The sequence below is a fragment of the Filicampus tigris genome, chromosome 10 (assembly GCF_054856515.1).
Source record: "Filicampus tigris isolate MCC_2025a chromosome 10, RoL_Ftig_1.0, whole genome shotgun sequence".
Lineage (NCBI taxonomy): Eukaryota > Metazoa > Chordata > Actinopteri > Syngnathiformes > Syngnathidae > Filicampus > Filicampus tigris.
Window position 1 is genome coordinate 17294952 of NC_141226.1, and position 27893 is coordinate 17322844.

The 27893-nt window shown below is 40.1% G+C and overlaps 3 protein-coding genes across 7 annotated transcripts; 2 read left to right on the top strand and 1 right to left on the bottom strand.

Annotated features, from left to right (window-relative positions):
• Positions 1-93: 93 nt before the first annotated feature.
• On the bottom strand, positions 94-9179 carry ripk1l (receptor (TNFRSF)-interacting serine-threonine kinase 1, like). 3 transcript variants are annotated; one of them, XM_086042281.1, is made up of 10 exons: positions 8677-9179; positions 7051-7207; positions 6832-6969; positions 5888-6119; positions 5143-5292; positions 4968-5044; positions 4813-4888; positions 3396-3971; positions 3158-3307; positions 94-2649 (listed from the first exon to the last, which is right to left on the bottom strand). In XM_086042281.1, the coding sequence occupies exons 1-10, from the start codon at positions 8835-8837 to the stop codon at positions 2354-2356; spliced, it is 2013 nt and encodes a 670-aa protein (XP_085898407.1). In that variant the 5' UTR covers positions 8838-9179; the 3' UTR covers positions 94-2353. The 3 variants fall into 3 exon arrangements, with proteins under 3 accessions (XP_085898407.1, XP_085898406.1, XP_085898408.1); XM_086042280.1 differs by having other exon boundaries at positions 3158-3310; XM_086042282.1 differs by lacking the exon at positions 8677-9179 and adding an exon at positions 8522-8670 and having other exon boundaries at positions 3158-3310.
• Positions 9180-10226: 1047 nt separating this feature from the next.
• Positions 10227-17768, top strand: dusp22b (dual specificity phosphatase 22b). Of its 2 annotated transcripts, none has more exons than XM_086042288.1 (7): positions 10227-10558; positions 10840-10873; positions 10943-11025; positions 13472-13521; positions 15056-15130; positions 16112-16283; positions 17577-17768. In XM_086042288.1, exons 1-7 carry the CDS (start codon positions 10538-10540, stop codon positions 17619-17621), a joined length of 480 nt encoding a protein of 159 aa, XP_085898414.1. In that variant the 5' UTR covers positions 10227-10537; the 3' UTR covers positions 17622-17768. The 2 variants fall into 2 exon arrangements, with proteins under 2 accessions (XP_085898414.1, XP_085898413.1); XM_086042287.1 differs by lacking the exon at positions 17577-17768 and adding an exon at positions 16994-17353 and having other exon boundaries at positions 10232-10558.
• Positions 17646-24657, top strand: irf4a (interferon regulatory factor 4a). 2 transcript variants are annotated; one of them, XM_086042283.1, is made up of 9 exons: positions 17646-17793; positions 18715-18916; positions 19033-19219; positions 21183-21274; positions 21341-21515; positions 21585-21665; positions 21741-22130; positions 23103-23215; positions 23956-24657. In XM_086042283.1, the coding sequence occupies exons 2-9, from the start codon at positions 18719-18721 to the stop codon at positions 24070-24072; spliced, it is 1353 nt and encodes a 450-aa protein (XP_085898409.1). In that variant the 5' UTR covers positions 17646-17793; positions 18715-18718; the 3' UTR covers positions 24073-24657. The 2 variants fall into 2 exon arrangements, with proteins under 2 accessions (XP_085898409.1, XP_085898410.1); XM_086042284.1 differs by lacking the exon at positions 17646-17793 and having other exon boundaries at positions 18782-18916; positions 18998-19219.
• Positions 24658-27893: the final 3236 nt, after the last annotated feature.

The following is a 27893-nucleotide window of genomic DNA, read 5'->3' on the forward strand; positions in this document are numbered from 1 at the left end:
ACTTGCATCTCTGGTTAAAAAAAGTAAAATAAAAATGTTGACCGGTGTTATGCTTAAAGCTGCCACTCAAATTTCTTTAAAATGCCACAGACATAACAAGCAACATAGTAATAGTTTATTTGACACATATGGAATTTGGCAGCACTATTAGTTAGCACATCTGTTTCATAGTCGCTAATCTTGCATTACACTCAGCCATTTGCCTTCCTCCTCGAAATTCTCCATGGGTGCGAATTTGACTGTGAATAGTCGTTTAATGTGCCCTCTGCAGGTCACCTGCGTTGACCCGGAACAAGCGCATGTGACGGAAAATGATTTTGTAATTGTCATTTTAGCAAAAGTGGAGAATGGAATGAACCGCTTGGAACAATTACAGTCCATTTTAGTATAGTTAAGGTATGTACTGTAGTTTGCATTCACAAATGCTGCTACCATCAAGCTTCAATTTGGCTATCAAAATTGTCACAAATTAAGGAAAATATTGTTTCGCCTCGGAGAAGTCACATTTAACAAAAGGCGAGAAAGTGGCGCTAAAAAGTCGTAAATTTGTCTTTAGACCTGTACATGACGTGTGTAACCCTAAAACAAGTATTTGTGTGCCTGTGCTGAAGTCGCCGTTTTTATGGAAACACAAGCCAGTTGAGCAGTCGCTAGTTGAAAACTGCCATAAATATGTGGTGTACCGTATATACAATTTTGTTTGATCAATATCATCATGTATAGCTACGCTCCATTTAAAAGACAGAAAAATCATTATAACACCAGTGATGATGCACATTCATATTACACAACTCAAATGTTGATAAATGTTACCTGTAATTTGTTGCTGTGGGTTAATCGATGAGTATAATAAACGTCATTGCCAAGAATGGGATTATTCTTGCAAATCATGCAGGGCTTCCTTTTTTAGAAGTGCTTTTAGTGTATTCACAGCAGTGTGTGTTTGCAGATCGACTGGATTATTAGGAAAATTCACTTTGAAGGAGCAGTGGGGCATTCTATGGATTTAATTGAGAAACTGGGACGACAGCATAGAAGTTACACTGTCTTTGTAAAAACATGAAAAAAATTGCATGTAAAAAGTCGACACACACCTGTTTAAATGCCATATATTGGTGATTTTAAATCATTGGATAAATCATTTAAAAACATTTTCCAAAACTGATGTAACCTGTAATCATGGCCCAAAAGTTTAACCTTGGTTTCATCCGACCATGACACATTTTCCTACGTTTAGGCAAGTTCCTTTTTTTTTTTTCCCCAAAATGTAACCAGGCTTGAATGTCAGACTTCTATCCTGCCAACAACCTAAAGCCCAGACATATGAAGAAGACAGGAGATTGTTGTCACTTAACAGCCAGTACTTGCCAGAAATTCCGGCAGCCACTTCAGTGCTGCTGTCAGAAGATCTGAATGCAAAAATGTTAGGAAAATCACACTACACAATCTGAATTTTGGAGTGATTCTGAGGCAATTTAAATGATTGCAGGTGTGTGCTGACTCCCATTTAACATGAGCTCGAATACAATTGGTTAATTCTGAACATAGCCATTTACATGGGTGTGCACACTTACAACCACAAGATCTGTTGTTGACTTAAACGCTTGAAAATATTTGATTTTGATTTTGAAAAAAAAAAAAAAAAAGCCTTCACAAAGACTTTTTTGGCCTGTTTCATATTTGAAGCAGAATTGCTCATGGCAGTTGTAAATGAAAATGACGTCGCTGTTGCGAACCTTGATCAGCGCAATAGAATATCTTTTGTTCAGTCTCTCTACAAACATTTGATAGACTTCTAGAAGTCGCTTACGTGTGGGCAATATTTGTTGTAAATGAATTCAAACTCACTGGACTTAGCCCAGCTTTTGAATTCACAAGAGGAAAAGTGCTTCATTTGGCTGGAGAATGCAGTTTGACAGGGAACGCCTGCATTTTAGAGTTGCTCCAACCATGGTGCATATCTGGCATTAATGTGCCGAAATGAATATGCGCTGCCAGAAAAGCCGGCAAGAATATGGCCCCTATAAGAGCAAGTCAGCAAACATGCCGATTTGTTTTCCTCACCATGTTTGGGTTTTCCCACATTTTAGAAATCAGTTTTGATTTGTTGGTACATGCAATTTTGTCTCACAAGCATGATACGATTCATCAAAATGCATTTAAACAATTTGCAATTTGAACAGATTTGGCACCTAATCACAATTCCTGTCAACTTTCTGCATGGCCAATAGAATTGATGTTGAAGGATGAGAAACCTAAACCCAGTGCAATACACAGATATGACTGATTGGAAATATAGCCATAAAAAGAGATTTTGGCAAATCTAAAAGGATATATAAAAGAGAGAAGTTCATTAGATACTGGAAGTAGAAGCGCAGATGTTCAAAATTTTCTGAATGACATCAACGTCTATGATGCTTTCGAGAGCGTGGCAGAGCTTCCCAATTGTACAGCCAAGACTCCCTTCCTTCATTTTCCAGTATTGCAGCATCTGGTGCACCATCTCTGGTAGACCGTCTCGGTTGAAGTCATGCTCGATGGTCTCTATTTCCACCTCGGTCAAACCCAGACGCCGTGCGTAAAACTTCCATTTGGCGCCGATGTTTTTCCTCAGAACATCAAGATGCTCTTCGGTCACAGGGCGATCCTCTAGACGAGAAAAGTGAAAGTAAAGCTGGTATTACAACTGCTCAACTCAGATTGATGGTAATTGGTCAACATATTTAGGAAAATTCCACATCATCCTTAAATGCGGTGTTCCACAAGGAGTCGTCATTGATCCCGTATGTTTTATGCATGACACTTGGATTAACCTGAATAATAGCCATGACTTTAGCTCATTTACTGCCATTGACGTATTTATTTGTCTTAGCACAGTTCAGCCATTGAATCCCGGGAATTTATTGATATTTTTTTCATTTCTTTTTTTCAAATGTTAGGTCAAAAGAGGGTCTGAAGATGTCTGGCAATGAATGAGTTAAATAAGATATCAAGGCCATTATTCAGGTTAACGCAGCACTTAATATGCAATAAAAACAAAGGTAAACCTTAAACATTTGCTCTAGTCTTGAGGATCTAGAATAAGTCAGGTTTCCATTAAACTTCGAAATAAACTTTGAAAACTGGAGTAAAACCAAAATCAAATGACAAGATTTACCATATTTGTGAATTCCTTCTCTGAGCTGAGAGCTGGTCCATACGTTACCCGGGAGAGATGAAAAACAATGAGTGGGGTCGTAGTTGTGAATACTGAGGCTGTTGTTGTTACCGATCTGGATTCCCCGTGCATTACTGATGTAAAGGGAGCCTTCTAGATCAAGACAAGTTACGTTAGCGTCATCAGAAAAGGTCACATACTGTACGTCACGGCCGCTAGGGTCTAGCTGTCCACGTACCGGAATCTTGTGCTGTCCCACACTTCTTCAAGTTGCTAGCATACCCTGCCGTTTCAGAAACTGAAGAGGAATGCCGGGACTGCTGGCGGACATAGTGGGAATCCGGATGCTGTTGATTGAAAGGTGTCAGGGGACGGACGCTGGTTAATGTTTGTACGAGGGACGACTTCAGCGTGGAATCGGTGATCGAGTCGTGGAGGCGAGCGGCGGGATGACACCGAGCATCTTCCTGGCTGCTGGGCTGTACAGCTTCCGCTTTTGTCCAGGAATGGACAGAGGAGATGAAAGATGCGTTGTGCTCCGGTTTGGGAGAGGTTTTATTTGGAACACTAGGCGGGACATGTTGGCTAGTGAGGACGTCAGAATGGCTCATGCAGTTGTAGCTGCCGTGTCTGTGGTAGTCTAACTCCAGTTGCAGTTTCTCTTGCAAAGAGACCTCTGGGTCTGGTTCACTGTTGGCCGCCACTGAGTCTGTACCTGTATTTGTCTCAAATGGGATGCCATCGATGTCGTCAAAACTGGCTTCAACCGGCCCATTGTCATTTCTGTCTGTGGCCTTCAGAAAAGCCGGACAATCTATAAGGTAAGAACAGTCACACATCTTTGATTTCTGAGCATGTGCAGGATTTGACATCAACACCAGTTCATACAGTCGATATCGATTCGCTGAGTTCGTCCAAGTCAGCGAAGTAGCAGATTTGTACTTTTTGTCTTATTTCAATGTTAATATCTTAGCTCTAAACCACAGGTTCCTCTGCCTTTCTATTCTGCTTAACTCAATTCACTGCCAGACATTTTCAGACCCTCTTTTACCCTAACGTTTGAAAAAAAATATGAATAAATTCCTGGGATTGCATGGCTGGCCTGCGAAAAGACAAGTACATTTGTCAACGGCAGTGAACGAGTTAAGCGAGGCAGTTTGTTTAGTTGCTAAGCAAATTGTTGGAACATTTGTACAGTAAATAGATTGATTAAACATACAGAAATGAACCTTGTGAAAATCATCTAATTTACTGTATACAAAAATTATGGATTGTTACTCATCGGTATGTAATCAAGTTTTTTGATTTGTAAATTCGGCCTTTCCATTAGCTGTAAGCTACTATCAAATTGAAAGAAAAATAAAATCACGAAATATTTCAGTTTGTGTAGTAATTCTATACAACCTATTACGAGTTTCACTTTTTGAATTGAACTGCTATCTTCTGTCATATTATTTGCAAATATGTTTGTTAAACATGAATATTTTAATCCGATATTTTTTTATTTTAGAATACATTTATACAGAATACATTGTTGCCACACATGGATTAAATAATACTGTTGATAGTCACGCTGACCTGTCGGAAAATAAATGATCCATTGATGGAATCATTTCTAATTCAAACCATCAGGCTTACTAACCATCGGTGCTTACCTGTTGAAATGCAGTCATCAGTCATTGATAAAGACTTCATCTTGTCGACAAGTTGATCTGGGCCTTTGTACAGAGCCTGCATTGAAATGATCAAATCAGAAAGTCGTAATGTTGTCAAGGTGTGAGCATAATACAAACCTATGCAATATATTCACCTGCAGAAGCACTACATCGTTCTCCGCGCGTGGTGCGAGCTCTGTCTCGTAGAAGGGACGAAATAGGTTGTAGCACTCTGTTAGGAAAGGAGGAAGACAGCGATCGGCTGTGTTAGCACATCTGTAAATAGGTATATTTTAGGATCATATGCTAATTGTGTGGTGTCAGTCCTACCTAGAAATGTTGGTCTTTGCAGTGAATTGTGAGCCCAGCACATCACCATGAGGGTTACGATTTTTTCCGGCGTGCTGCCGGGGATGAGGTCCATCGCTGGACGGTTGCCATTGCAGACACAATGGCTGATTTGCTCTTCATTCCTGGCATCTGGACGCATAACAAAAATGCCGACTGGTTTGATCTAACTCAAATTCACAATTTACATTAGAACACAATCTGTTACTGGTTTACTGCTGATTAGTTTGGATTGCGAAACAACTTTTCCCCTTAGAAATGATAGAAATAGAAGTACAGTAATCTGTTCCAGGGTCAAATTGTAGCCATAATTACCTCATTCAGTCCCAAGGACGTATATATATGTCTTGACATAAAAATATGTCTTTGGGATCGAATGTGTTAATCAGTGAACATTTATTGAACTCATTCACTGCCAAGGACATATTTATTTGTCTTTTCACAGGCCAGCCATTCAATCCCAGGAACTTATTTATATATGTTTTAATATTTTCCAAACGTTAGGGTAAAAGAGGGTCTGAAAATGATTGGCACTGAATGAGTTAAACAATACAGCTTTATTTATATAGAGCATTTCACAATAGATACAGCTGTAACAAATCACTCAACATTTAACATAAAAAGGGAAACATAAAAAGTAAGTTAAGTTCTTTGTTTCTTAGTGCGGTAGATGAAACCAATACAACAGATATGAATATTTCGGTAATTCTGAAGGATGCCAACTTACTCGCATAGGGCTCTTTGCCTGTGACGATGACCCAGACCACGATTGCGAAGCTGTAGACGTCGGACTTCTCGGTGGAGACGGCGTTGACACACTGCAGATGCTCGGGCGCCATGTAGCTTAGTGTACCAGCAGCCCTCGCCCTGACTGAGCGGCCCATGCGACTCTTCTTCTGGGATTCCTCCTTGGTGAGTTTGCTCCACGTCTTGCATGTGGCAAGGCCAAGGTCAGCAATCTGGACAATGTGAGAAAGCGGTTATCGCGGGGGATAACGTGCAGACCCATCCACTATAGGGGAAGATTTGCAATACAGAGAGACAATATAACCTTGTAAATGTATTTGAACAAGAACTACGCTTTTTTTATTTTTTAACTGGATTTGACATCACCGATTTACCGGTCCAATTTAAAATGACTATCCAATTTAAAACCAAAATCAAGACAGTTGGCTTTAGATGATCAACAGGGTGAGATGGGCCATAATTTCTGTTTTCTTTTCATTGAAGTTGAAGAAGTTTAGTGCCATCCGGGATTTGATTTCTTCCAGACAGGACTAAAGTGATCTGAAGGAGAAAGCATCCTTTTTGCTTAGTGGGACGGAGATTTGACTGTCATCCGTATAGCAGTGAAAGGAAGTACCACGCTTTCTTAAGACGGAACTCGGGGGCAGCAAATACAATGAAACCAGCAGAACTGAACCCTGTATAACCCCATAGGACAGTGGAAAAAATATGATACTCAGAGCAACCAAGGCTAACAAAGCAAAAGGTCCTTATAATAGGATAAACAGTATGTACTGGTGCGCATTGTAGAGTCTGAGGTGTGTGACGTCGGTGATTCTGTGTGTGAGTGCTATAGCCGACAGCAGCTCATGAGTGAGTATGCTCATTGTGTTTTATTGTTCTCCCAGCATTCGATAAACGGCTGAAAAGGAGAGAACATTTTACCTTGATGTGAAAATCGTTGTCAATTAAAATGTTCTCCGGCTTGATGTCCTTATGTATGACTTTCTTCTCAGTGAGGTACATCATCCCTTCTAAGATCTCTAAGATAATTCTCCCCTTGATCGATACTGGCACAGTGACCTACATACATAGCAGGAAAGACTGTATTAGAATTCATCATATATAAACTATACACTATGAGCGGGTGGGCACAGCACTAACTTTCTCCAGCATGGCCAGCAGGTTGCCCCTGGGCATCAACTCCATGACCAAAGAGCAGCCTCGCTCCTCCATGATGATACCCAGCAACCTGACCACCCGCTCGTGGTTCAGGCTCGCCATGATGCCACCTTCCTCCAGCAGAGACCTCTTGCTCTCCCTGGATATATTCGGAGAGAATGGAGAAGAGTTACAAGATGGCCGAATGGTCCATTACAAGTCAGTTTTTAGTCAGTGTTTGCTTATGATAAGCGACACTTAGTTGGTTGCTTGGTGAAGTTGCCAAAGCCATGGGGAATGCATTTATTTGTGTTTTGCGATGCGTCCACTGCAAATTGTACCACACTGACAGGTGTATTAACGATAGGTGTTCATATTTCTGGTTTACAAGATTGCCCTCTCAACAGGCTACTTTCAGCAAGACATGAATATATATATTTTTTCAGTTCAAACTTTATTATCAGACTCGGGTCCATAAAACAACACATAGGAGTTGACATAAAAGACAATAAAAAACATAAAAAATAGAAAAATAAATAGGTACATAATTTAGCCCACAGTAAATGTACACAGACATTTCAGCCAGTGGACCCTTAGTCCGGATGTGTATCGCAAACATTATTGCGCATTGTGATAGTTTGTTGATTAAAAGCATATCACAGACACATTTTTAATACACTTGTGAATTGTTTTATGGATGTATCCTTTAATTTGGTCTGTGATGGACATAATCGATAGCTTGATCATTAGGTTCTGTAATAATGTAAAGTTGATTAACTAATTGAGGCTTAAATAAAATACACCATATTTACCTGATTAAATGTACTCATGTGCGCAAATAGCTACAGACGTGTTTTGCTAACATGGCTCGCTCTGACGAAATGATTAGAAGGCGGATAAACGCTGCCGATATTGTGGGCCAGCTAGCTGAGGCGAATTTGAAATACGATTGGTTAAAGAAGTAGTTTAAGGTTACACCAGCCGGCACCGCAGATTACGTTGACATGGCATCAAATAGAGGCGAAAATCTGATTGGGGAAAGAAGAAGAAATGAATGAAACACTAGGAAATGAAGAAAGTGGAGATTTGGGAGTAAATTAGTACAATTTCTTTGAATACATATTTGAATTTCGATTGAAAATGGATGAACTGATGTAAATGCTGGCCAGTGCTTCTAAGGCTTTGTTGGCCCTGATGGCTCACCACTGTATTCACTGAAAATTATGACAATGTTGTCTGTCAGTGCAAGTTATGAGTCATTTGTGTCATTATACAAAAATGACACTTTTGGGGTAATTTGCATTCTTTTACTGAGACTTCGGCAGACGTTACATTTAGATATGGAAGAAGGTACGAATGGGATGTCGCAGATCAGTTTTAGTTTCGCTTTGGACTGAAGTTGACGCAACATGGAGGATGTCATATCACATTCTTCCCTATATGAACTCACGCCGATAATCAACACCATACACACCTTCGCAACTGTTTTATTCCACCCCCAACAACACCTAATCAGGGGGTCTCCCTGCAGTGTTCTGTCTGCGCACGTGATCCTTCCAATGTGCATGATGGAAAGAGGAAATCCCCAGTGGAAACATGCAAAAAAAATACATTATGAAAACAACGTACTCATTGCGAAGAAGGCCCGTATACATGGTCTTCATCACCACAGCACCGAGGTGGACATGACGGCACAGGTACACCTCTCCAAAACCTCCGTCGTCAAAGTACTCTTTCCAAATCACATCTGTCGCTCGCAGCTGGAGGGAGGACGGCGGCGCGGAGGTCATAATTCCACCTAAAACTAATCCTAAAAGTGTAATAATAAAGTAACAAAAAGCAAGCTAACGCGGAAGGATCGCTTGTCATGAGAGAGCGAGGAAGAACACGACTAAAAGTTTCGACGCGAACACAAATGTTAAGCTAGCTCTCCGTGAAAGTTTGGGAACAGTCCTAAACGCAACAAACGAGCTAAAGTGTTGAAAAAAATGGGAGCTATAGACGTAAGAATCCAGCTCTACTTCCTGGATTTTCTGAAGTGACGTAGAAGGAACAAAAATACACATAAAAAAAAAGGTTATCAACAAACTACAGACAGTCATTCAAGTCGATTCGAGAGCAGGACAGCTAGTTGCGCCCCCTTCTCTTCCTGTTTAATAATGAGACAGAGCATTTCTACTTTTTGGTTGTGTGGCGACTTTAAAAAAAGGGGCTATGGCTAAAATAAATCACTCTGTTCATATAAGTAAAAGTACAGATACTTTTGTAAAAAAAAATACTCCTGTAACTTACAGTTAAAGTAAAAAAAAAGACGGACTCTGAAATATATTTGTATAAAAATAGAATTGAATTTATTACAGTAATTTTACGAGGTGTGTCAGAAAACCTCCACGACTGGTGTGACACAATGATAGTCGTAGTACCTGAAGCTACGAACTTGATTCGTTCCTTTTCAGCTAGGAACTATCAGCGTGAGCAGAACTCTCGCCTCTTTTCATGCGCTGAACAAAGCAAATGTCGCAGGGTCTCTTTGGAACTCATAAAATACTCAACACATACCCGAGTAACATTAAAGTACAGTTACATATTATTTGTGCTTATTTACCTACTACTATTGGATATATAACATGGTTGGTTAAATAAAATGTCAATTAATTTAGGTAAAATAAATGTGGAAATAAATACAAACATTAATATATAAAGCAAAGTGCTTTTATTTTTATTTTTTAGTTTAAACATATGTATCACTCCTTTTCTACCCTAAAAAGACTCAAAATAATCACAATATGTGCTCATTTGCACAATCGAATGAGCTGAGCCACAATTCCTGCCTTTAATAAAATCAATCAATCTCAATGCTAGTAGTACATTTCTATAACAGTAATGGATTAATGCTGAGAGGTTCAACAATTTATGAAGTTCCCTTTAAAATTACACTATAGTGATTTTTTTAAAATAGATATCTTGCGGTGCTTCCTGTTAGCTACTGCCAGTTAATGTTTTGAATGATGTGTGTGCAGTGTGTGCACTATAGCAGCTGGTCATGCAATGTCCATAATGTCAGTCATGCCAATATAAGTACAATTACATGCTTCAATTTGTGCCTTCAATATTGCTTTATGATGCAAGAACACAACAGCATAGTGATATCATGGACATGCTCATACTTGAACCAACAATATTGTATAATAAGTCTGCATATCCTAGCAAATACCACGTTCTTGTAATACAGTTATATAAAAAAGAGACCTACTAATTTAAAAAACCTTATCTCGGGAACTTTTTCCTGTTTTGGACTCCGAACTACAATTCCCATGATGCACCACGAAGAGCTGTGAAGCTGCAGTTACTGTCTGGTTCAGACACATTCTCACTCGCGAGTATGTGACCATTAGGTTGTTTTTGGTAAGCCTTCAAGCGTCAATAATTATTCCTCGTAAGAGGGAGACACTGTCGGACCTGTTGTTGTTTTAGCCCGCCTTCATTCAACATGGGAAATGGCATCAACAAGGTGAGTTCTCCACGCACTTGAGGTGACAAGTTGCCAGGACGTTAAAGTGTAAAGGCAACGCCTCTCATCGAACAGTTTGGGTACATGTTCATATTATTGCACGATGGAAAAGGTACCATTCAACATGTGTTCTTATAAATAGTCACATGAAGTCATTTTTCTTCTTGGGGTCGTTGTCTATAGTTAGGTTATCAGCTATTAGGCAGCTGTCCACTCAGCTGTTGTGATGCTGTCTTTCACCATGCTTTACTCGAATGGATTTTTTTTTTCCCACCCTACAGGTCCTGCCTGACTTGTATTTGGGAAATTTCAGAGGTGGGTCTTGCTACAATTATCTCGTGCGTGCGTTATTCTATGTATTCTTTGATGATTTGTTCATATCAGACGCAAGAGACCGAGAGCAGTTAGCCAGGAACAACATCACCCACATCTTGTCCATCCATGACACAGCGGCACCCATCCTCCAGGTAATGACACTTTGCTCTTTTCCCCCACCCGTAAGGTGTAATTTCGGAACTTTACCAAAGGTCTAGTCATTTGGAGGACTAGTGTATGTGTGCGTGTGGGTGTGTGTCCGGATTAATTTATCGGAGCCATTAGAAGACCCTGCATCCTCAAAACTTGGAGGTACCAACAGGCCATTTATTTTCAAAATTTCGGTTATGTTTTCAACAAAAACAGGTTAACCACCATAATTTTATGAAAATGTGACACAAATGTGGAAAAACAGGAGAGGAATTACTTGACGGGAAAAATTAAAAAATAGACGGAAGCCCCTTTATTTAGTCTGCCATCCGTCAGTTGTCCGTTATTACTCTATTTTTCGCGGTGAGCCTTCGATGGCCACAGGGAGGAAAATAGGGAGTTGTTGTTGTTGCTTGGGCGACAGATTTAAGTGTGGGACCAGGCTGCGAACAGGCTTCTAAAGTGCTGTGAGTCACTATTTCTTTTAAAAGTATCATCCAGCGGAGGGGTGTGTGCTAGTGAAAGTTTAGTAGGAATCACCGACGGACACCTGTTTAAAATTAGAGGCGGAACAACCTATAGTGTACATACTATTTTTTTTACCCCCGGAAAAAAAGGCGAATGACGGACGACGGAAGGTTACCCACGCTAGAGATGGATAACGAATAACGGACGCTCAATTTCTGGTAAAATGCCCATCTCTGAATAACACTTTAGATTGGTCACTAATTTGTAAAAATACCAATAGTATAGATGTGTGAAAAAATGTGAAATTGGCCAAATTGTGGCAGAGGAGCTTATTGCCCATTGCCAGCGATATGTACAGAAAGTTGTTCATCAAGAGCAAGTGACAAAGGGGGATAAAAGCCATTTTAGGGGTTCTCAAGCGCTATTTGGTATTTGAAATGATATTACGGAATCAGTTTTATCAGTTTTACTACAGCTACAGTTATATTTTGTCTTGTTACAACTACAATTGACACAACTTTATGGATTGGTAGATAATTGGAATTTTCATGGTACAGCAGAAACTGTCCTCCCATCCTGCAATAACCCACAAACCTGTGTTGCAGCGGCGGTATCTTCTATGCTGGACCGTTTTTGTACCTTACATAATTTTAGAAGTACAATTGTGTACTCTACGTTTGTGACATGCTGATACTTCTCTTTGACCAGTTCTACTTCCTTGTTGTTGAGTAATGGAGGCCGTTCTGTTTTGAATTTCTTCTTGCGTCAGCTGATCATGATCGTTCCAATCATTTACAGTATTATCAAAGTAAATTATGCATGTGCACCTGTAATCTGGCCGATAGTTCAGGATCTTTTCAGTGATCTTCTTGTAGGTACTTATTCATAATCAGTGTTTACCTGCACTACATGTGGCTCATCATACGGCCAGTTGCATAAGATAGATTCGTATTACTTCTAGTAAGACCATCTGGTTTCCAAAATGGACGCAGCCGACCCAATTCTACTGCAAGTAAACACCAACGACAGTATAAGGTAACCTTATGAAACCACGCTGCATCTTTAAAATCTTAAATCTTGAAACGAAAATATAATGTGGTATAATGTGACAGCATTTCGTACAGAATTCCAACTTCCAATGATCTGTAGCAGCCAAGAAATAGCCACTTAGCAGAGCACAAGCACGCACATACTGTGAAGCCTCTACATAACTCCGATATCAACCCTGTCTATACTTACCTCCTCCCAGACAAACAAAGATCTTAGAATAGTAAAGGTCTTCATACTTCATTGACAATAATTACTACTTTCCTCTACACATGCATTTTGGCCTCGTCTTGGGGCATTAGAGAAAGAGCACAAAAAAACAAATAGGTGAAGAGCAAACCTTGAATAGGTTACAAACATAAATTAACAGTCATCCAATCAATATTCAGCACTGTAACCCCCACCCCCAATGTTTTTGAAACTTTCGAGATCACTACCCGATGAGCAATGTCTTCTTTTAACCGGGGAACTTTATTTACAGCTACATTAGACAGTCACAAAACATTAACACTGGTTCAAACACATAATGGTCCTTCAAAAGTTCCTTGTTCCGCAATACTGGGGCTTTTAAGTTGACATTTATGCATCGTTACTTGTGCTGCTGCTACATATTGAAAATGTCCCAGTGCCCTTACTGTGTACCACTGTGCAAACTGAACATTTTAGTTCCAGCAACTAATGTTATCTGACCTTTCAGACAAAAGTGCACCTTCCTGTTTGTCAGGTTGTTCAGGAAGTTCCATAAGCACTTTTATTAGTGCAGCACTTCACTGTTGCAGTGTGGAATACAGAATGCCTGCAAATGTTAGCTTCCTTCACTGTGCGCATGTAGGCGGCTCCGGATGCTGCAGTCAGTGTGGATCATTTGCATTTTTCTGTTGAATCCTAACTGCTGCCGTGCTAATTAAACAGCGAGTATGCTCTGTCCCCCAGGAAATGACCTATCTGTGCATTTCAGCGGCCGATCTGCCCACACAAAACCTGTAAGTTCCACACACACACGCGGTGCGTAACAATAAAAGAAAAAGAGAGAAAGAAGGACAGCTTTGTGTCTCTGAAAGGTGCGGCAGTGTGGGCGGCAGGTTGTTTCTTCAAGCTAAATGTGTAAATAATATGCCTCCAATAGCTCGCTGCGTACTGTCGTCACATTCAGGCTTTAAAGATGAATGAGGAGGCATATAATGAATAAATTAAAGTTGTTGCTTCCACGCGTCCGTATTTGGCTTTTTTTTTTCACAATTTAACAGCGAACCCCTGCTATTTGTAGGGTATAGGGAATGAGCCTTGCCGCAAATAGCGAAAATCCACAAATAATTAACGGCGGCCATTTGAAATGGAAAAGATCACAGCCAACAATAAAGCCACCAACACTATGCTTCAAGGATGTGGACGATCATAAAATGTAGTTAAATTATTCAACGCAATCACACCACCTTCACACGGGACTCATCAATTTTATTAGCTTGTATATTAGCCTAAGACGCTAGCACAACTGACGTAACATCACGCAAGGGCAAACAAATATGTTTTAGTGTAACTTAGTATACAAACAAACTGTGTAGGTCATTCAATTCAGCTTTTGGCGTTTACACACAATAATAAATGTTTGGTAATACGGGTGAATTGTAACCCGCAAAGTAGGCTACAGTATACGGGCTATTAGTAGCTGCATCTGGAGCAAGCAAAAACAGAATTTGAATTTAACTTTTGACTGTGCAAAGGTACATTTCAAAAGAGCCAACAAAACAGGACATCTCAAACGCAGACATTAAAAACACAATCAATGGATTCATCCTAACAACCACAACAGCAACTCCAACATTCCACAAGATGGTGCCTAAGCACTACTACTTTTATCGCTTTGGCCTGAGGGCAAAAACAGTGGAGGAGGAGTTTTACAGTGAATTAGGGAGAATCAGCAAATATTCTCAAATATGCAGGGGGTGCTTAGCACCAAGCAAAAATTGAAAATGGCTTTGGATCTGGCCAAACCATCTGATTATGTCACAAGCGTAATAGCTGTGGCTATTATTTCAATGATCCCCCATCTTACATAGCAGCGGGGTACAAGTGCAGTAGGGCTTGGTCAGAGGAACATTTTTATACAGAGGCAAAAATCCAAAGGCCTCTGTTTGGTTGTTTCATTTACTATTTGTCTGTAGGCAAAAGTCAATCTTCCATAGTATGTCCCACTGAAGCCAGACCGAAGTCACTCTGCTTACTTGTGGAGCTATTTATATGCACCCATTTCATATAGTATGCATGAAGTCATGCATTTTCAGAACACACACACTAACACACTAACGCAAATACTCTTGCGGAATCCGACACTAATCCGAGCACACCCTCATCTCGGTCGTTCCAGTTTGTATCAGGTGCAAAAAACCGACCCAACACCTCCACTATGCCAAATGATCCTTCACAGGAAGCACAATCCAGTGAACCCCCACCCTCCCCTTTCAAAACAAAATACACAAACTATGTAGTGACATTTTCTTTTTTTGTTGCTCTCCACAGGACTCAACACTTTAAAGAGAGCATCATGTTCATGCACGAGTCACGGCTGAAAGGAGAAGGCTGCCTAGTTCACTGGTGAGAAAGTAACAGTGATGTCATATCGTAACTGTGTCGCAACCGTGGATTGACACTTTGCTTGTACATGCAACTGAAGCCAGAGCCAAGTATTTCCTCCACTTATGAATATACTCCTCATTTAGTGTACTACGTACTGGGTGTGTGCCACGTGCTGCATAATAAAGTGTAAATGATCAAAAGAGCTTCCTACAGTAAAATCAATATATGAGCTTCTGCGACAAGGTGGTGTGCCAGAGCTAATAACTCGGACCTGACCGATTAATTGACCTGCTGATTTAATTGCTCTTTTAAAATGGGCAAAAAAAATGTTTTCTTTTTTTTCCTTTTTAAATGTTTAACATATTACAATAAGGCAATTACAAAAAAAAAAGAAAACATTGACAAAAACGGGCAGATTTTTTTGCAGGTCTTTTTCCGTGTTGCCAAGTTAAACAAAAGCTAATGAGTAAAGTATCGGTTGTTACTAGCGCACCTTCTAAATTTTCACTCGCTGTTCAAAACGAGCCCTTTGATTGGCTGGCAAACAATCCAGAGTGTATCCCACTTGCCCAGGGCCAGCAGTGAAAAGCGCCGGTTCAACCTGTCAACTTAACATGACGCGCTATAGAAAATGGATGGATGATCACAACATTTATCTAATTTAACTGAATGTAACTGCACTGGTGTAGAACTTGACTGTATCACACGGGGAAATGTTTCTAATATTATGATCACATAATTTGCCAACACAGGATGTTCTGTCAATATGACTAAGTGTTCTACAGTGTATCATACATGATGCATGAAGTGTCTCCATCTCATTTTAATAACAAGAGTGCTGTGTATAGAATAATATAGAACCAACAGGAGTATACATTATATTTACATAACACAATAGTTTTTTTTAACCATTGGGTATTTTTTAGGCTTCTGAAAATAAACATGAAAAAGGTGCACAAGTACAACATCATTCATGCTCAACCCCGTTTTCCGGTACAGTCTGGCAGGGGTGTCCCGCAGCGTCACCCTGGTTGTCGCCTACATCATGACAGTGACGGGACTGGGCTGGAAGGAGGCTCTGGCTGCCGTGAGGGTGGTCCGGCCCAGCGCTGGACCGAACTTGGGATTCCAGCGCCAGCTGCAGGAGTTTGAGACGACAAGTGTCCATGAAGTCAGTTACTTTACAATTTTAGGCTGGATAGACAGTACAGTATATGTAAATGTACCTCAAATTGTGAGTGTCACAAGGGATGCTGGGCTGCTCTTGTCACGTTCGCTGCTGCATCTTGCGGCGACGTATCAAACATGAACACACTGAACCCAATTCTGGTTATATTACATTATGTAATTATTCATTTCAATTCAGGTGTAGAATTGAAATTGTTCAACTAAGGTATAGGCTGATTTTAGCAGAGGTGGCCAGCATCCTGCAATTATTTAATTTTCAATTATTACCTGTGGTAAAAATGAATTTATTTGAACTGTGTTTGACATTGAACTCATTAACTGCCATTGACGAACGTACTTGTCTTTTCACAGTCCAGTCATTCAATCCCAGAACCTTTTTTTTTTTTCCCCAATTTTTTCAAACGTTAGGATAAAAGAGGGTCTGAAAATGTATGGCAGTGAATGAGTTAAATGGTCCATATCATGCAAAGTCAACCATTTTTTTTATGCTTTAGCCATGTTAAAATGCAAATTCCTCACCATAAAACACCCCCAAGGTGGTGTTTTCCTCCATTCAAGCATCTTACTTTTGCCTATAGTTAACGTTGGAAACCTTAAAATAGCATGATACCGCCTTTAAGGTTGTTCTATTAAAAAAAAAAAAAAAAAAAATTGCTTTTGCATTATTTAAAAAAATGTTGTCACTTCTTCCAGTTCAGGAAGTGGCTCCAGAGGGAATATAAGGACAAAAAGTTCAATGATGAAGCAGACATTATGGAGCTGCTTGCTTCTTCTAAAGCCAAAGGGGAGCCGGTGGAAAACCAAGAATTAAGCCCACAGGAATCCCTCTGAGGTCATGAGCAGCCATGACCCCCATCAACCTGTGAAACCCCCTCACAACTCCGAGATGCTGGATTGCTCATACAAAACACCAATGACATGTTTTTTTTTTTTTTTTACCATTGATTGATGTTGTCTTAATTTATACATTGTGATATGCTTGGACTGTTTTTTTCCCCTTATACCATGTCACTCTGATTTCAAGTTTGGAAACAATAAAAACAGTCAATACAAGTGTTAGGGGCGCTTTTCTGACTGACTGAGTGTCTTCCTGTTTTCTGATGGGCATGAGATGTCATGCGTGGCCACAACAAAAACATCAAGACAGCATTTCTTTTCAAAAAAAAAAAAAAAAAAAAAAAGGTGCCAACTTAGATGAATTGTTCACAAGTGACAGCACAGAGCTACAAAATGAAGTACTCATGCCAGGATACTGACATGATTTGTGTCTATGCAGTCAAATGTTCCAGTGGAGGGAATCCCCACAGCAGTAGATTCTTGAGCGGGGGCGTTGTGCCGTGGCGCCAAGAAGAGCACCTGACAGCCGAGCATCTCTTGCAAAGATCTTGGCACGTGAAGCTCCTCCCTGCTGGCTGCAGCCAATCAACATATGAGAAGATTTAAGAGTGACACCAAGGGAGAGTCCATGCAGAGTCAGGCAACACTGGTGAAAGGTAAGACACTTCTCATGGTTTTCTGTTCTCACTCCTTCGTATCATAAATGCCAGGTTTTATGTAATGAGGATAAAAGAGCTTCACTAGCCATTTTGTACTTTAAATATTTGATCATGGTCTCAAATTGCTTGATTTGTGGTAACTATTGTTGAAATGTTAGATCGGATGTACATATGTCTTGTGTAAATTGTCATGGCCCAAAATGGGTCTTGTGAGAATTATTTTTTTGTGGTGCTGATTGTCACCGTAGTTATAAAACTGTACTATTTTGTCTTTGATATTTTGATATTAGTTCATGTAAATGTATTTTTCATGGCAATCCATTGATCTGAAATGGCTTGATTTGTGGTAAAAGAAACAGTTACAATTCTAGACATCTTCGATGAATTACATAAGCTACACAATATCTTAATCATACCAAAAGTGACGAAAAATACACAACACTAAGTAATGTTGATAAGCATTTTTCATTGTCTGTTGTGTTAAGTGTGATAAGTACACGTGGAGAATGTTGATGTTATTGTATTGTAATTAGTGTTCTAGTTGCCAGGGATAAACTGCATTTGTAATTTGCGTCTTGCTCTAAACATCGAATGCCCTCACCAAGGCAAAATAACAATCCTTATTTGGATCAACTGCACAGATACCCACATCCTGTTTCCAATAATATTCATGTATTTAACTCATTCACTCTCAGACCTTTTCAGACCCTCATTTACCTTAACGTATGAAAAAATGTAAAAAAAAAAATATATCAATAAATTCCTGGCATTGAATGGCTGGACTGTGAAAAGACAAGTAAATTGGTAGTGAATGAATTAATGAATATACTGCCGCAAAAGAGTGCAAAAAAAAAAAAAAAATCTTTGCCAAATGTAAGTAATACTGCAACCTGATTTTCTGTTTCAATTCCCTCCCAGAGAGATGAACCTGGAGGAGGATAGCGGCCCAGCAGCGGGCTGTTGCAACGGCAAACTCAGGCAGTGGCTGATCGATCAGATCAACAGCAAGCAATACCCTGGCCTGGTTTGGGAAAACCACGAGAAAACCATCTTCAGAATTCCATGGAAGCACGCGGGCAAGCAGGACTACAACAGAGAGGAGGATGCTGCGCTCTTCAAGGTCGCACCTCTGATTTCTATCAATGTTTTAAGGAAAAGTCATTGTTCACTACCCACGTTTTGGGTATGTTTGGTATGAAAGAACGAGGAAGCTGGCTTATTCGGTGAATGTTCCAGGCGTGGGCTTTGTTCAAGGGGAAATATAAAGAAGGAGTAGACAAGCCAGATCACACCACGTGGAAAACCAGACTTCGCTGCGCTCTCAACAAAAGCAACGACTTTGATGAGCTGACACACAAAACCCAGCTGGACATCTCCGAGCCTTACAAAGTCTACAGGATCATTCCAGAAGCAGCAAAGAGAGGTAATGTGTAAGATGACAATCGACTCTTGACGAGGCAGGAAGCACAACGCAAGTTGAAGCCTGCACCCAAAAGGACATAGTGCCGTTTTTTTTTTTTGTTTGTTTTTTTGTAAAGAGCGCCTCACCGAGTGCAAATTGCACTTGAGCAGTTAAGCATAACTTAGATTGTCATAGCATTTAGGCACACTCGAGAAAAATCGAATGAGTTGCAAAACACAATCTGCTGAAGTACATTACGCTGCCGGATGACTTCCGAGACATACTGGACAAACACTCAACGCACAGGCACATGTAAGGATTTGCGGATAATGTAAATGTTGAACAGGTTTAATATTTATGATGGTCAGCCTCCCAGCCGATTAGTGAGGGCGAAAAAAAAAAGTCCTTATTTCTTTATAATGAAAAGCACAAGTGCGTACAGTAGATATGCATACTTATGCAGTAGATACTCTACAGTTTGAATGTTTGAGGTCACTTAGAAATGTCCTTTTTTTTTCCCAATGAAGAAAAAAATTATACAATCACAAATACAATTTAGCCATTGTTAATATGGTTTAGAAAAACAACAACAAAGAAACGTGCTTTTCTTTCAGTTCATTTCAAAGTGTATACAACAGTGTGTTTTGACGGAATACACGTCATTCTCAGGATAAATTAGGAACAGTAGTCTAGTGAATTTCCTAATTCAGGAATGGAAAACTTAAATGCTGGACAATGTTTCATCAGTGCTCCTGGGTGGCTACATACACTCTAAAAACAGTTGGGTCAAAAATAACTATTTTGGGGTTAAATTTGACCCAATTGTTGTGTTAAAAAATGACCGACCCAGACTTGGGTCAATTTGAACCCAAAAATTGGGTTATTCAGTTTTGACCCAACTTTTAGGGTTAAATAAAAACAACGAATTGGGTTCTTCCATTTTGACCCGAATTGTAGGGTTAAATGAACACAACAAATTGTGTCAAAACAATGCAAATAATTGGGTTATTCCACTATTTTATTGATTTACTGATTTATTTATTTTATTTATAATGCTAAGGATACTGCCCCATCCCCGAAAATGGATTAATAACAAGTGAAAGTTTAAAAAAAAATTGTATTTATCTTCAGGTACACTCTTGACATTGACATAATTTCAGCAACAATTACAGTAGGGGATGATGTACATTTGGTCAGAGCTGGGCACTCCGTCCAGGGGCGCGGCCAGCCATTTTTAGGGGGTGATACGTTTGAAAAAAAAAAAAAAAGGGCTCGATTAAGCCAGGGCGGTTCAGGTTCAGCACATTCATGGGGGAAGTGAGAACAAATCTAAATTGAAAGTAGTGTTTAGAATATTTTGGGCAAATTCATATATTTTGTGTCATGGTGCTTTTTAGATCTGATTGGCTGTCAGCCAAGAAATGCAAATCAGTGCATGAGGAATTAGTAAAAGTGTATACAATTTATTTCAGTTCTTTAAACCAAGCATTGCTTCCTTGCGGTCATCACCAGATAACTGTCTCACACTTTCTCACGGGCTGTGATGAGTTGTGGGCCTATCTTGAACAGTGTGTTGGGATATATTTGACCTCTTGACGAGAGTTGCGCTCAACAGTTTTCAATCTCCAAACAAGGTAACCAGAACCACTCTGGTCATCATGAAATGTTCCTGTGGATTACAGTAAACATAAAGTTGATATGGAGCATTATTTGGAGAATGCACAATTCTTGTGAAGTGTCACATCCTACAATGGCGGCTGACTGTCTTTTTTTTTTTGGGTGATTCCAGCACTTATGTTTTTCTATATTTTCACTATTTGGGATTTTTTTCTTTCATTCTGTTTTCCATGGAAAACGTATATTGAGTGTTTATCAGCATTGTTTTTTTTGAGGAGGCCTTTGGGTTTGTTTAAAAAAAAAAAAAAAAAAGAACCAAATCTTAAAATCACAGTCACTGTTTCACTAATGAGAACATCTAATCCAGGTACATTATCAGCACCGAAGATGAGCGTCAGTATCGAGGATGCCTCCCAATCCTTTGGTTTGATCCCTCCATACTCAACTGCGACCAGCCAGGTAACCACATTCAACCTCGGATCGACTTCATTTCTATTCGAAACCGATTTTATAATCCGTCTGCAGGTGCAAACGCACATGGTTTCGCAGGAGCTACGAGATTGGAGGGATTACAAATTTGCAGAGCAACATCCCATTGCTGCCGCACATCACTGTGGACCGCATGGCGAGCTGCCGTACGCTCAGTGTCACTTCCCTTTACCAATCAGCCGAGCTTGGCCTGAGTCACAGTCAGAAAACGGTAAACCATAGCCACGCACTACATTCGTACACAAGAGTGCCTGTACTGTAACAATGTGACACTTGACAGGCTTTCAGTTCCCCTTCCACCCCTACTTGTCGGAGGCCCAACAACCTCTGTACATGACGGACCACAGCAACATCATAACAGGTGGAGAAACATGACACCCGGCCATCAAATATCACGGACTCACAAGCGATATGACATTATGTCTCTTTCCTCCAGATTTGAGCCTGCATGTGTCCCTATTCTACAGAGACTCTTTGGTGAAGGAGGTGACCACCAAAAGCCCGGAAGGTTGCCGCATCGCCCCTCCCTCCTCCACCTCGCCGCCGTCACCCTCATCCTCATGCCCGCCAGAGTTTCACTGCGGGGCGGATATCGTTCTCTTTCCGTTGCCGTTGCCCGAGTCTCAACGGCAGGGTGCCGAGAGGCTGGCTGATATCCTGGAGCGGGGAGTGTTGCTGTGGATGACGCCCGACGGCCTGTACGCCCGGCGCCTTTGCCAAGGACGCGTGTTCTGGGAGGGGCCCCTCGCTCCCTATGCGGATAAACCCAATAAGATGGAGAAAGAGCTGGCATTTAAACTGTTTGATACCCAGCAATTTCTGATTGGTAAGTGCAAAAGATGGTTTCCCTCATGTATCCTCTTACACGGTTGGAATATGGCGCGATACAATGTGCAAGGTGTGAATATGATCAATTTGTGCAACAATAACTGATGATCAAATGAATCGATAATTATTTTCGATACATTTTACATAGTCTTTATTTGTTTAAGTGCAAATGCTTGAAATTTCAGCTTCTCAGGACTAAATATTTCCATATTTCTTGTGTCCTACATGATAGCAGACTTATTATCTTTGAGATGAATCAAAATAAAACATTTGCTTTTACTTTGGAAAATTATCACAATTTTTGCCAAATTTTTCACATGTTACGGACCAAACCAGTGACTGAATCTTAACTCACTTATGTGTGTGTGTGTGTGTGTGTGTGTGTGTGCGTGCATGTTAAAATCAGTGCCAAATATTAAATTTGCGTTTTACATCTGTAAAAAATGCATTTGATACATATCCTCATATATAATACACAAGACACTGTGTGTAAATTGAGTTTTTTTTTTTTTGCACTCTCCATTGGATTGGTGACCATATCTCAAGATCATCCTATGGCTTAACTGCTAGTGAAATGATGCCTTCAAACTATTTGCTGGAAGTGCTTATATTTGATATGCACTGATGATTGAGGGCGGAGGTGGCTTACTTCATGTGCACTTTAGGCGGGTAAGTCCCTGTTAGCGTCGAGGCCACCCACCTTCTGTGGCCGACTACTATGACGAGTCATGTGTTTTTGTTTTTTTTTCTGTGCAGTTTTATGCCTCAAATTTCCACCAAACTCATGTTGCTCAGGTTCTCTGAAAAGGAACATGTCATGAGAGGAAACACACAGTCGTCATCATAGTCATAACAATAAATATTCAAGTGAAGCGCAGATATCTGAAAACTCAACTTAAGAATGATGCATGGACCTCGTTTCTTCCCACCGCTGTATAATAATGATCTGTCCTCCTGTCCGTTCAATCAGAGCTTCAAGACTTTGCCCACAATGGAAGACGTTTACCACAACACCAGGTGGTCCTCTGTTTTGGAGACGAGTACCCCAACCCACAGCGTCCAAGAAAGATGATCACAGCCCAGGTACTCGTGCACGACAGCACTTACCGGTAGTTATTCAAAATCACATGAGCAGATTACATAAAACATCGTGCAATATTTGCAGTTGGTCTTCTGACAGCAATGTGGTTTGAAATGAAATTGTTAGCATGCTATACTCTGAAGCTTTTGCTAAATGGTAAATTGTGAGCGTAGCTACAAAGCGGAAATATACGTCATTCCAGGTGAGTAAATTAAAAAAATGACTATTGGTGGTATCATTTTTTTTTGTGTACTGAATTTTCTTACCAATACCAAATTCAAAATATGAAATGATATTATTTAACCCTTACCTTTGGTTAATGTACTGTGACGTGTAATATATGATTTGATGCGGTCAATCTACTATTTAATGATGTGCTTGGAATAATAGCAACACGTTTTACATTTAACATTCTGCAAATAAGAGATTTGAAAACAAACTTTATGTTAAACCAGGGGCAGGTAACAATTTGATTCACTCCCTTCCATTCAATTCTACACACAAATACTTTGTATAACCGCAGGGAAACTGTTATAATAAAAAAAACAAATGCTCATCATATATCACCGTAAACATTTGTTCATTTTTTCATAAATGCATTTTGTCCCATGGAGGACTTTGTAAAAACCGAAATGGCCCCTGACAGGAAAAAGGTCCCCCGACGATCCCTTTCAAGGCCCCAGCTTATGTACATGTAAAAGTCAGCAGTAACCAACATTTTTCACACCTAATTTCCTTTTAGGTGGAGCCAGTGTTTGCCAGAAAATTGGTCAACTATTACCAGCAGAGCAATGGCCACTACTCGCAGATTTACCAACACAGCCAGGAACAGAACGCAACAATACCCTCCCCTCCCTAAGACCCTCGCACATCCAGGAGTGACACATACAAGCACAACCTTTATCACAGCTATGAATGATAGAACATGGAGAGGCCCCTACTGAACCCAGCCCCCCCACCGCCCGCCCGCCACCAAACCCCCCAGCATCTTATACATAGCCGAGTCTCTTTTTGCGCCGTATGAGTGTTTGTGACTGTGTGTGAAGGATGCGGTTTCAGAGCGAGGGTATGAGGGTGGGGCACTCTAACAGGAAACGCTACCGCAGGTGCACAGGAAGTACAACCCCTCACAAAAACACGGGGATAACGCATTGTTCAGATAAATATGTACAAGTCCCCTCCAAAGTTATGGAACAGCAAAGTCAATCCCTTTCTTTTTGTTGCATACCGCAGACATTTGGCTTTACGATCAAAAGATGAATATCACACCAAAGTTGGGAAGTCCGGCTTTTATTTCATGGTATTTACTGTACATCTAGATGTGTGAAATAACTCAGGACAGAGCAGCTATTGTTTGAAGCCAGACACTTTTCAAATGTGCAACAGTAGTATTGGAATGGACAATACAGTATTGAATAAATTTAAAGTGAATAACATTGAATAATTGGTGGCATATTCCTTACTTGCGAAAAGTGCATCAAGCCTGTGACCCATTGGCTGTAGCAGTCTTCATTTAAAATGCTTTTCCAGGACTTTACTGCAGCTGCTTCCAGTTCTTGTTTGTTTCTGGGAGTTTCTCCCTTCAAGTCTCCTCATCATGAGGTAAAATGCATGCTCTATTGGGTTAAAGTCAATTGACTGATTTGGCCAGTCTAATCAAGACCTTCCACTTTTCCCCCCTGTTGAAGTCCTTTGTTGTGTTGGCTTTGTGTTTTGGCTCATTATGTTGTTGCATGATGAAGCTTCTCCGGATTAGTTTGGATGCATTTTTCTGTAAATTGTCAGACAAAATGGCTTTGTAGACTGCAGAATTCATTCTGCCGCGACCATCCGGGCCCCAAAGTTGGTCATCCGGACAACATTATTCAACACTGACATCGAAACAGGACTTTCTGACATTTGACTGAAAACCTAGAATAAGTCACTTTGGCCAGCCATTTTTTTTTTTTTTTTTTTTTTTACCAACCTAAAACAATGTTGCTTTGAAAGCAACCGTCCTGCTGTTTCCTTTTAACTCATTCACTGCCATTGACATATTAATTTGTCTTTTCACAGTCCAGCCATTCAATCCCAAGAACTTACTTATATTTTTTTTCCAAATTTTTTTTCAAACGTTAGCATGAAAGAGGGTCTGAAAATGCCTGACAGTGAATGAGTTAACTCGAAACTAGCGGCCATACAAATGAGAAGAAAAACTACCTTTGCGGGTTCAGTCACGGAGGAGCTGTCTCGCTTCCTATGCCTTAATAGTACTACACCACTGCATTTAAACCTTAGAGATTGGTAGTTCTCTTTAAAAATACTTTAACAGTATTGTGTCGTCATTCATAAGTATGCTCGAAATCCTGTTGAAGTCATAGGTTTCATTACATACAGTGTTTTTGCGGTGGTTCATAGTTTCAACAGTCAGTGTTTACTTCCTTCTAATTCAAAACCACTTCACTCTCACAATGGCTTCAAATGCGGGACCAAAATCACATGAAGTAGTGGGCTTCATTTTCTGCACGTGCGCGCTAACCATCCACTCTTCTTCTCTAAATCCTGTTGTTGCAATCGTAAAATTGATTTGATTTTGACTGGAAATGCAAATGAGGGAATGTGTTTGTGTTCCTATCTCTCACGGTTTTATGACTATTAAAGGTACATGACATTTAGGAAATAAAAAAAAAAAAGCTAAAGGTAGTAATTCCCCACCTACACATCAATGACTCATTGACGTAAAGCATCCCACTTTTTACCGACTCACCTTGACCTTTAGCCTATTACGACGCATCAGTGTTTTAGATGAAATACAAATTGACCACACTAAGTTGTGCTTATTTGTTTTTATCTGGATGAATTGAGAAACATTCTATAACCCCAAAAAAAAAAAAAAAAAGGAGCATACTTGCATTTTTTTCACAAAGTGGCCTCACGTTTCCCCTTTCCCCTGCACAGGAAGCCACATTGTTTATAGTGTGTACCAGCCGTTACTTTGCGTGGCATCACCTTCCATTTACAATACCTCAAACATCACCACATTTTCGCTTTTACAGAGAAATGAAACTGCCCCCAATCTACGAGTGCAGCAAAAACATTTAGTCAATGAAAAAGTGCTCTTACCCCCAACCCACTTTGACAAGCTTGTTGTCGTTCCTCCCCTATAAATAGATCATTCATCTCATATTTGAAATGCGTGTACAGTGATTCCCCCCCCCCACCCCCGCCCCCCTTATTTTCTGTTAAATTTCTCAGTGTACGGTAGCTAATCATTTAACACCTCCAAACTTGATGCTCTTGAAGTGATGCTTTGCAAGCTATGGCTATTTTGACACCTGTACAGCAGCAGCCTCTACTGGCCGAAATCACATTAGCAGTATTTTATCGCCTCATACAGTATGTATTGAAAATCGCTGCTGTGTTCGAAGTTGTAACATATCCACGCAGTCGGTAGTGAATTAATAAAGTAAATATTTATTTGAGAAAGCTTGCCTTCTTGTACCACGCGGCAGCATTGTTGCGCTGCCGCGCAAATTAATCGATTGTACACTGTTCATCACCTCGTGTGAAATCTCACCCAAGCATCCTTTGTATTTTGTTTTATTATATTAATACATGGTTGTTTGAAAGTCAGTCAAAGGTAATGATTGAATGACGTTGGATGGATACCCGTAGGGTTGGAAATTACGTACAAAGAAAGGAAAAAGGAAGGAAAAAGTGCTAACCTAGTCAATGTATTTTACTTTGTGCATTCACCAACGTGTAAAAGAAGCATTGAACCGGACTGCTTGTGCTGACTTTACACATACCTGTGGTAACCCTACACCAGACTCAAGGCCTGTGACCTAAGCATGTTTTTCGGGTCGGGTATTACCGAGCCCCATGCCCGCAATTTGATGACAGTTTTACTTAACCCTCGCCGACTCTGATCCTGCTTGTTGACCCTGCGGTTAGGAGGCCGTTGACCTCATTTGCCGCTTTATGTACCTTCTGTCACTCGCCGACACCGCTCGTCACTCAGGTGTCCTTTGCTGAGTATTGATGAGATAAATAGTTGCAAGCTGATTAATAGCAAGGCACGTTTGTATTATGCAGATTGCAACACAAGTTTTCGTATTAAAATGAAGCCCGATGACATCGGAGCATCATGGCACTGGTGTCGACTGCCTTTATACATCATTTGAATTTATGGAATATTTCCTATAGTAGCAGCACAATCCTTATCTTGCAAGCAACCATATTAACTTACCAGTAAGTGGCTGTTCAAAATGGACTCCTGTCCTTCACTCACTGTGGCAGTAGAGGGCATGCTATTAACACCCCAACCCATATTTTTTGCAAAATCACAAAGTAGGCCTACTCAAATTAAGTAGGCCTACTCAAATTGTGTTTTTATTACTATAATTGAGTGTCATTTTTGGGTTTTAAGTCATTTTCTAAATGTATAATTGGCTTAAGTTTTATTTTTTTAAGTATTAGTCTATTTTGTACTTTGCTACATTCTTAGTACAATTCATTGCTGAGTAGAAAATCAATATGTGTTTAAAAACGCGCCCAGAAATTGCTGTGTGGATGCTGTGCAAGTTTAGTTTAGAATTTATTCTGATTTATTTTTTTCCATTATTGCACTTTTATTTATAAAGTATCAAGGATTAATACATTCCACAATTGAAAGAAAAAATATGAATACGATGAGAATAA

Coding starts and splice junctions, on each gene's coding strand:
- ripk1l (XM_086042280.1), bottom strand. CDS start 8,837: ATGACCTCCGCGCCGCCGTCCTCCCTCCAGCTGCGAGCGACAGATGTG. Junction 7,208..8,676: donor ACGGGCCTTCTTCGCAATGA/GTACGTTGTTTT, acceptor GAATATATCCAG/GGAGAGCAAGAGGTCTCTGC. Junction 3,311..3,395: donor TGGGACAGCACAAGATTCCG/GTACGTGGACAG, acceptor GTCTTGATCTAG/AAGGCTCCCTTTACATCAGT.
- dusp22b (XM_086042287.1), top strand. CDS start 10,538: ATGGGAAATGGCATCAACAAG. Junction 10,559..10,839: donor TGGGAAATGGCATCAACAAG/GTGAGTTCTCCA, acceptor CCCACCCTACAG/GTCCTGCCTGACTTGTATTT. Junction 10,874..10,942: donor GTATTTGGGAAATTTCAGAG/GTGGGTCTTGCT, acceptor TGTTCATATCAG/ACGCAAGAGACCGAGAGCAG.
- irf4a (XM_086042283.1), top strand. CDS start 18,719: ATGAACCTGGAGGAGGATAGCGGCCCAGCAGCGGGCTGTTGCAACGGC. Junction 21,516..21,584: donor TGAGTCACAGTCAGAAAACG/GTAAACCATAGC, acceptor GACACTTGACAG/GCTTTCAGTTCCCCTTCCAC. Junction 22,131..23,102: donor TACCCAGCAATTTCTGATTG/GTAAGTGCAAAA, acceptor CCGTTCAATCAG/AGCTTCAAGACTTTGCCCAC.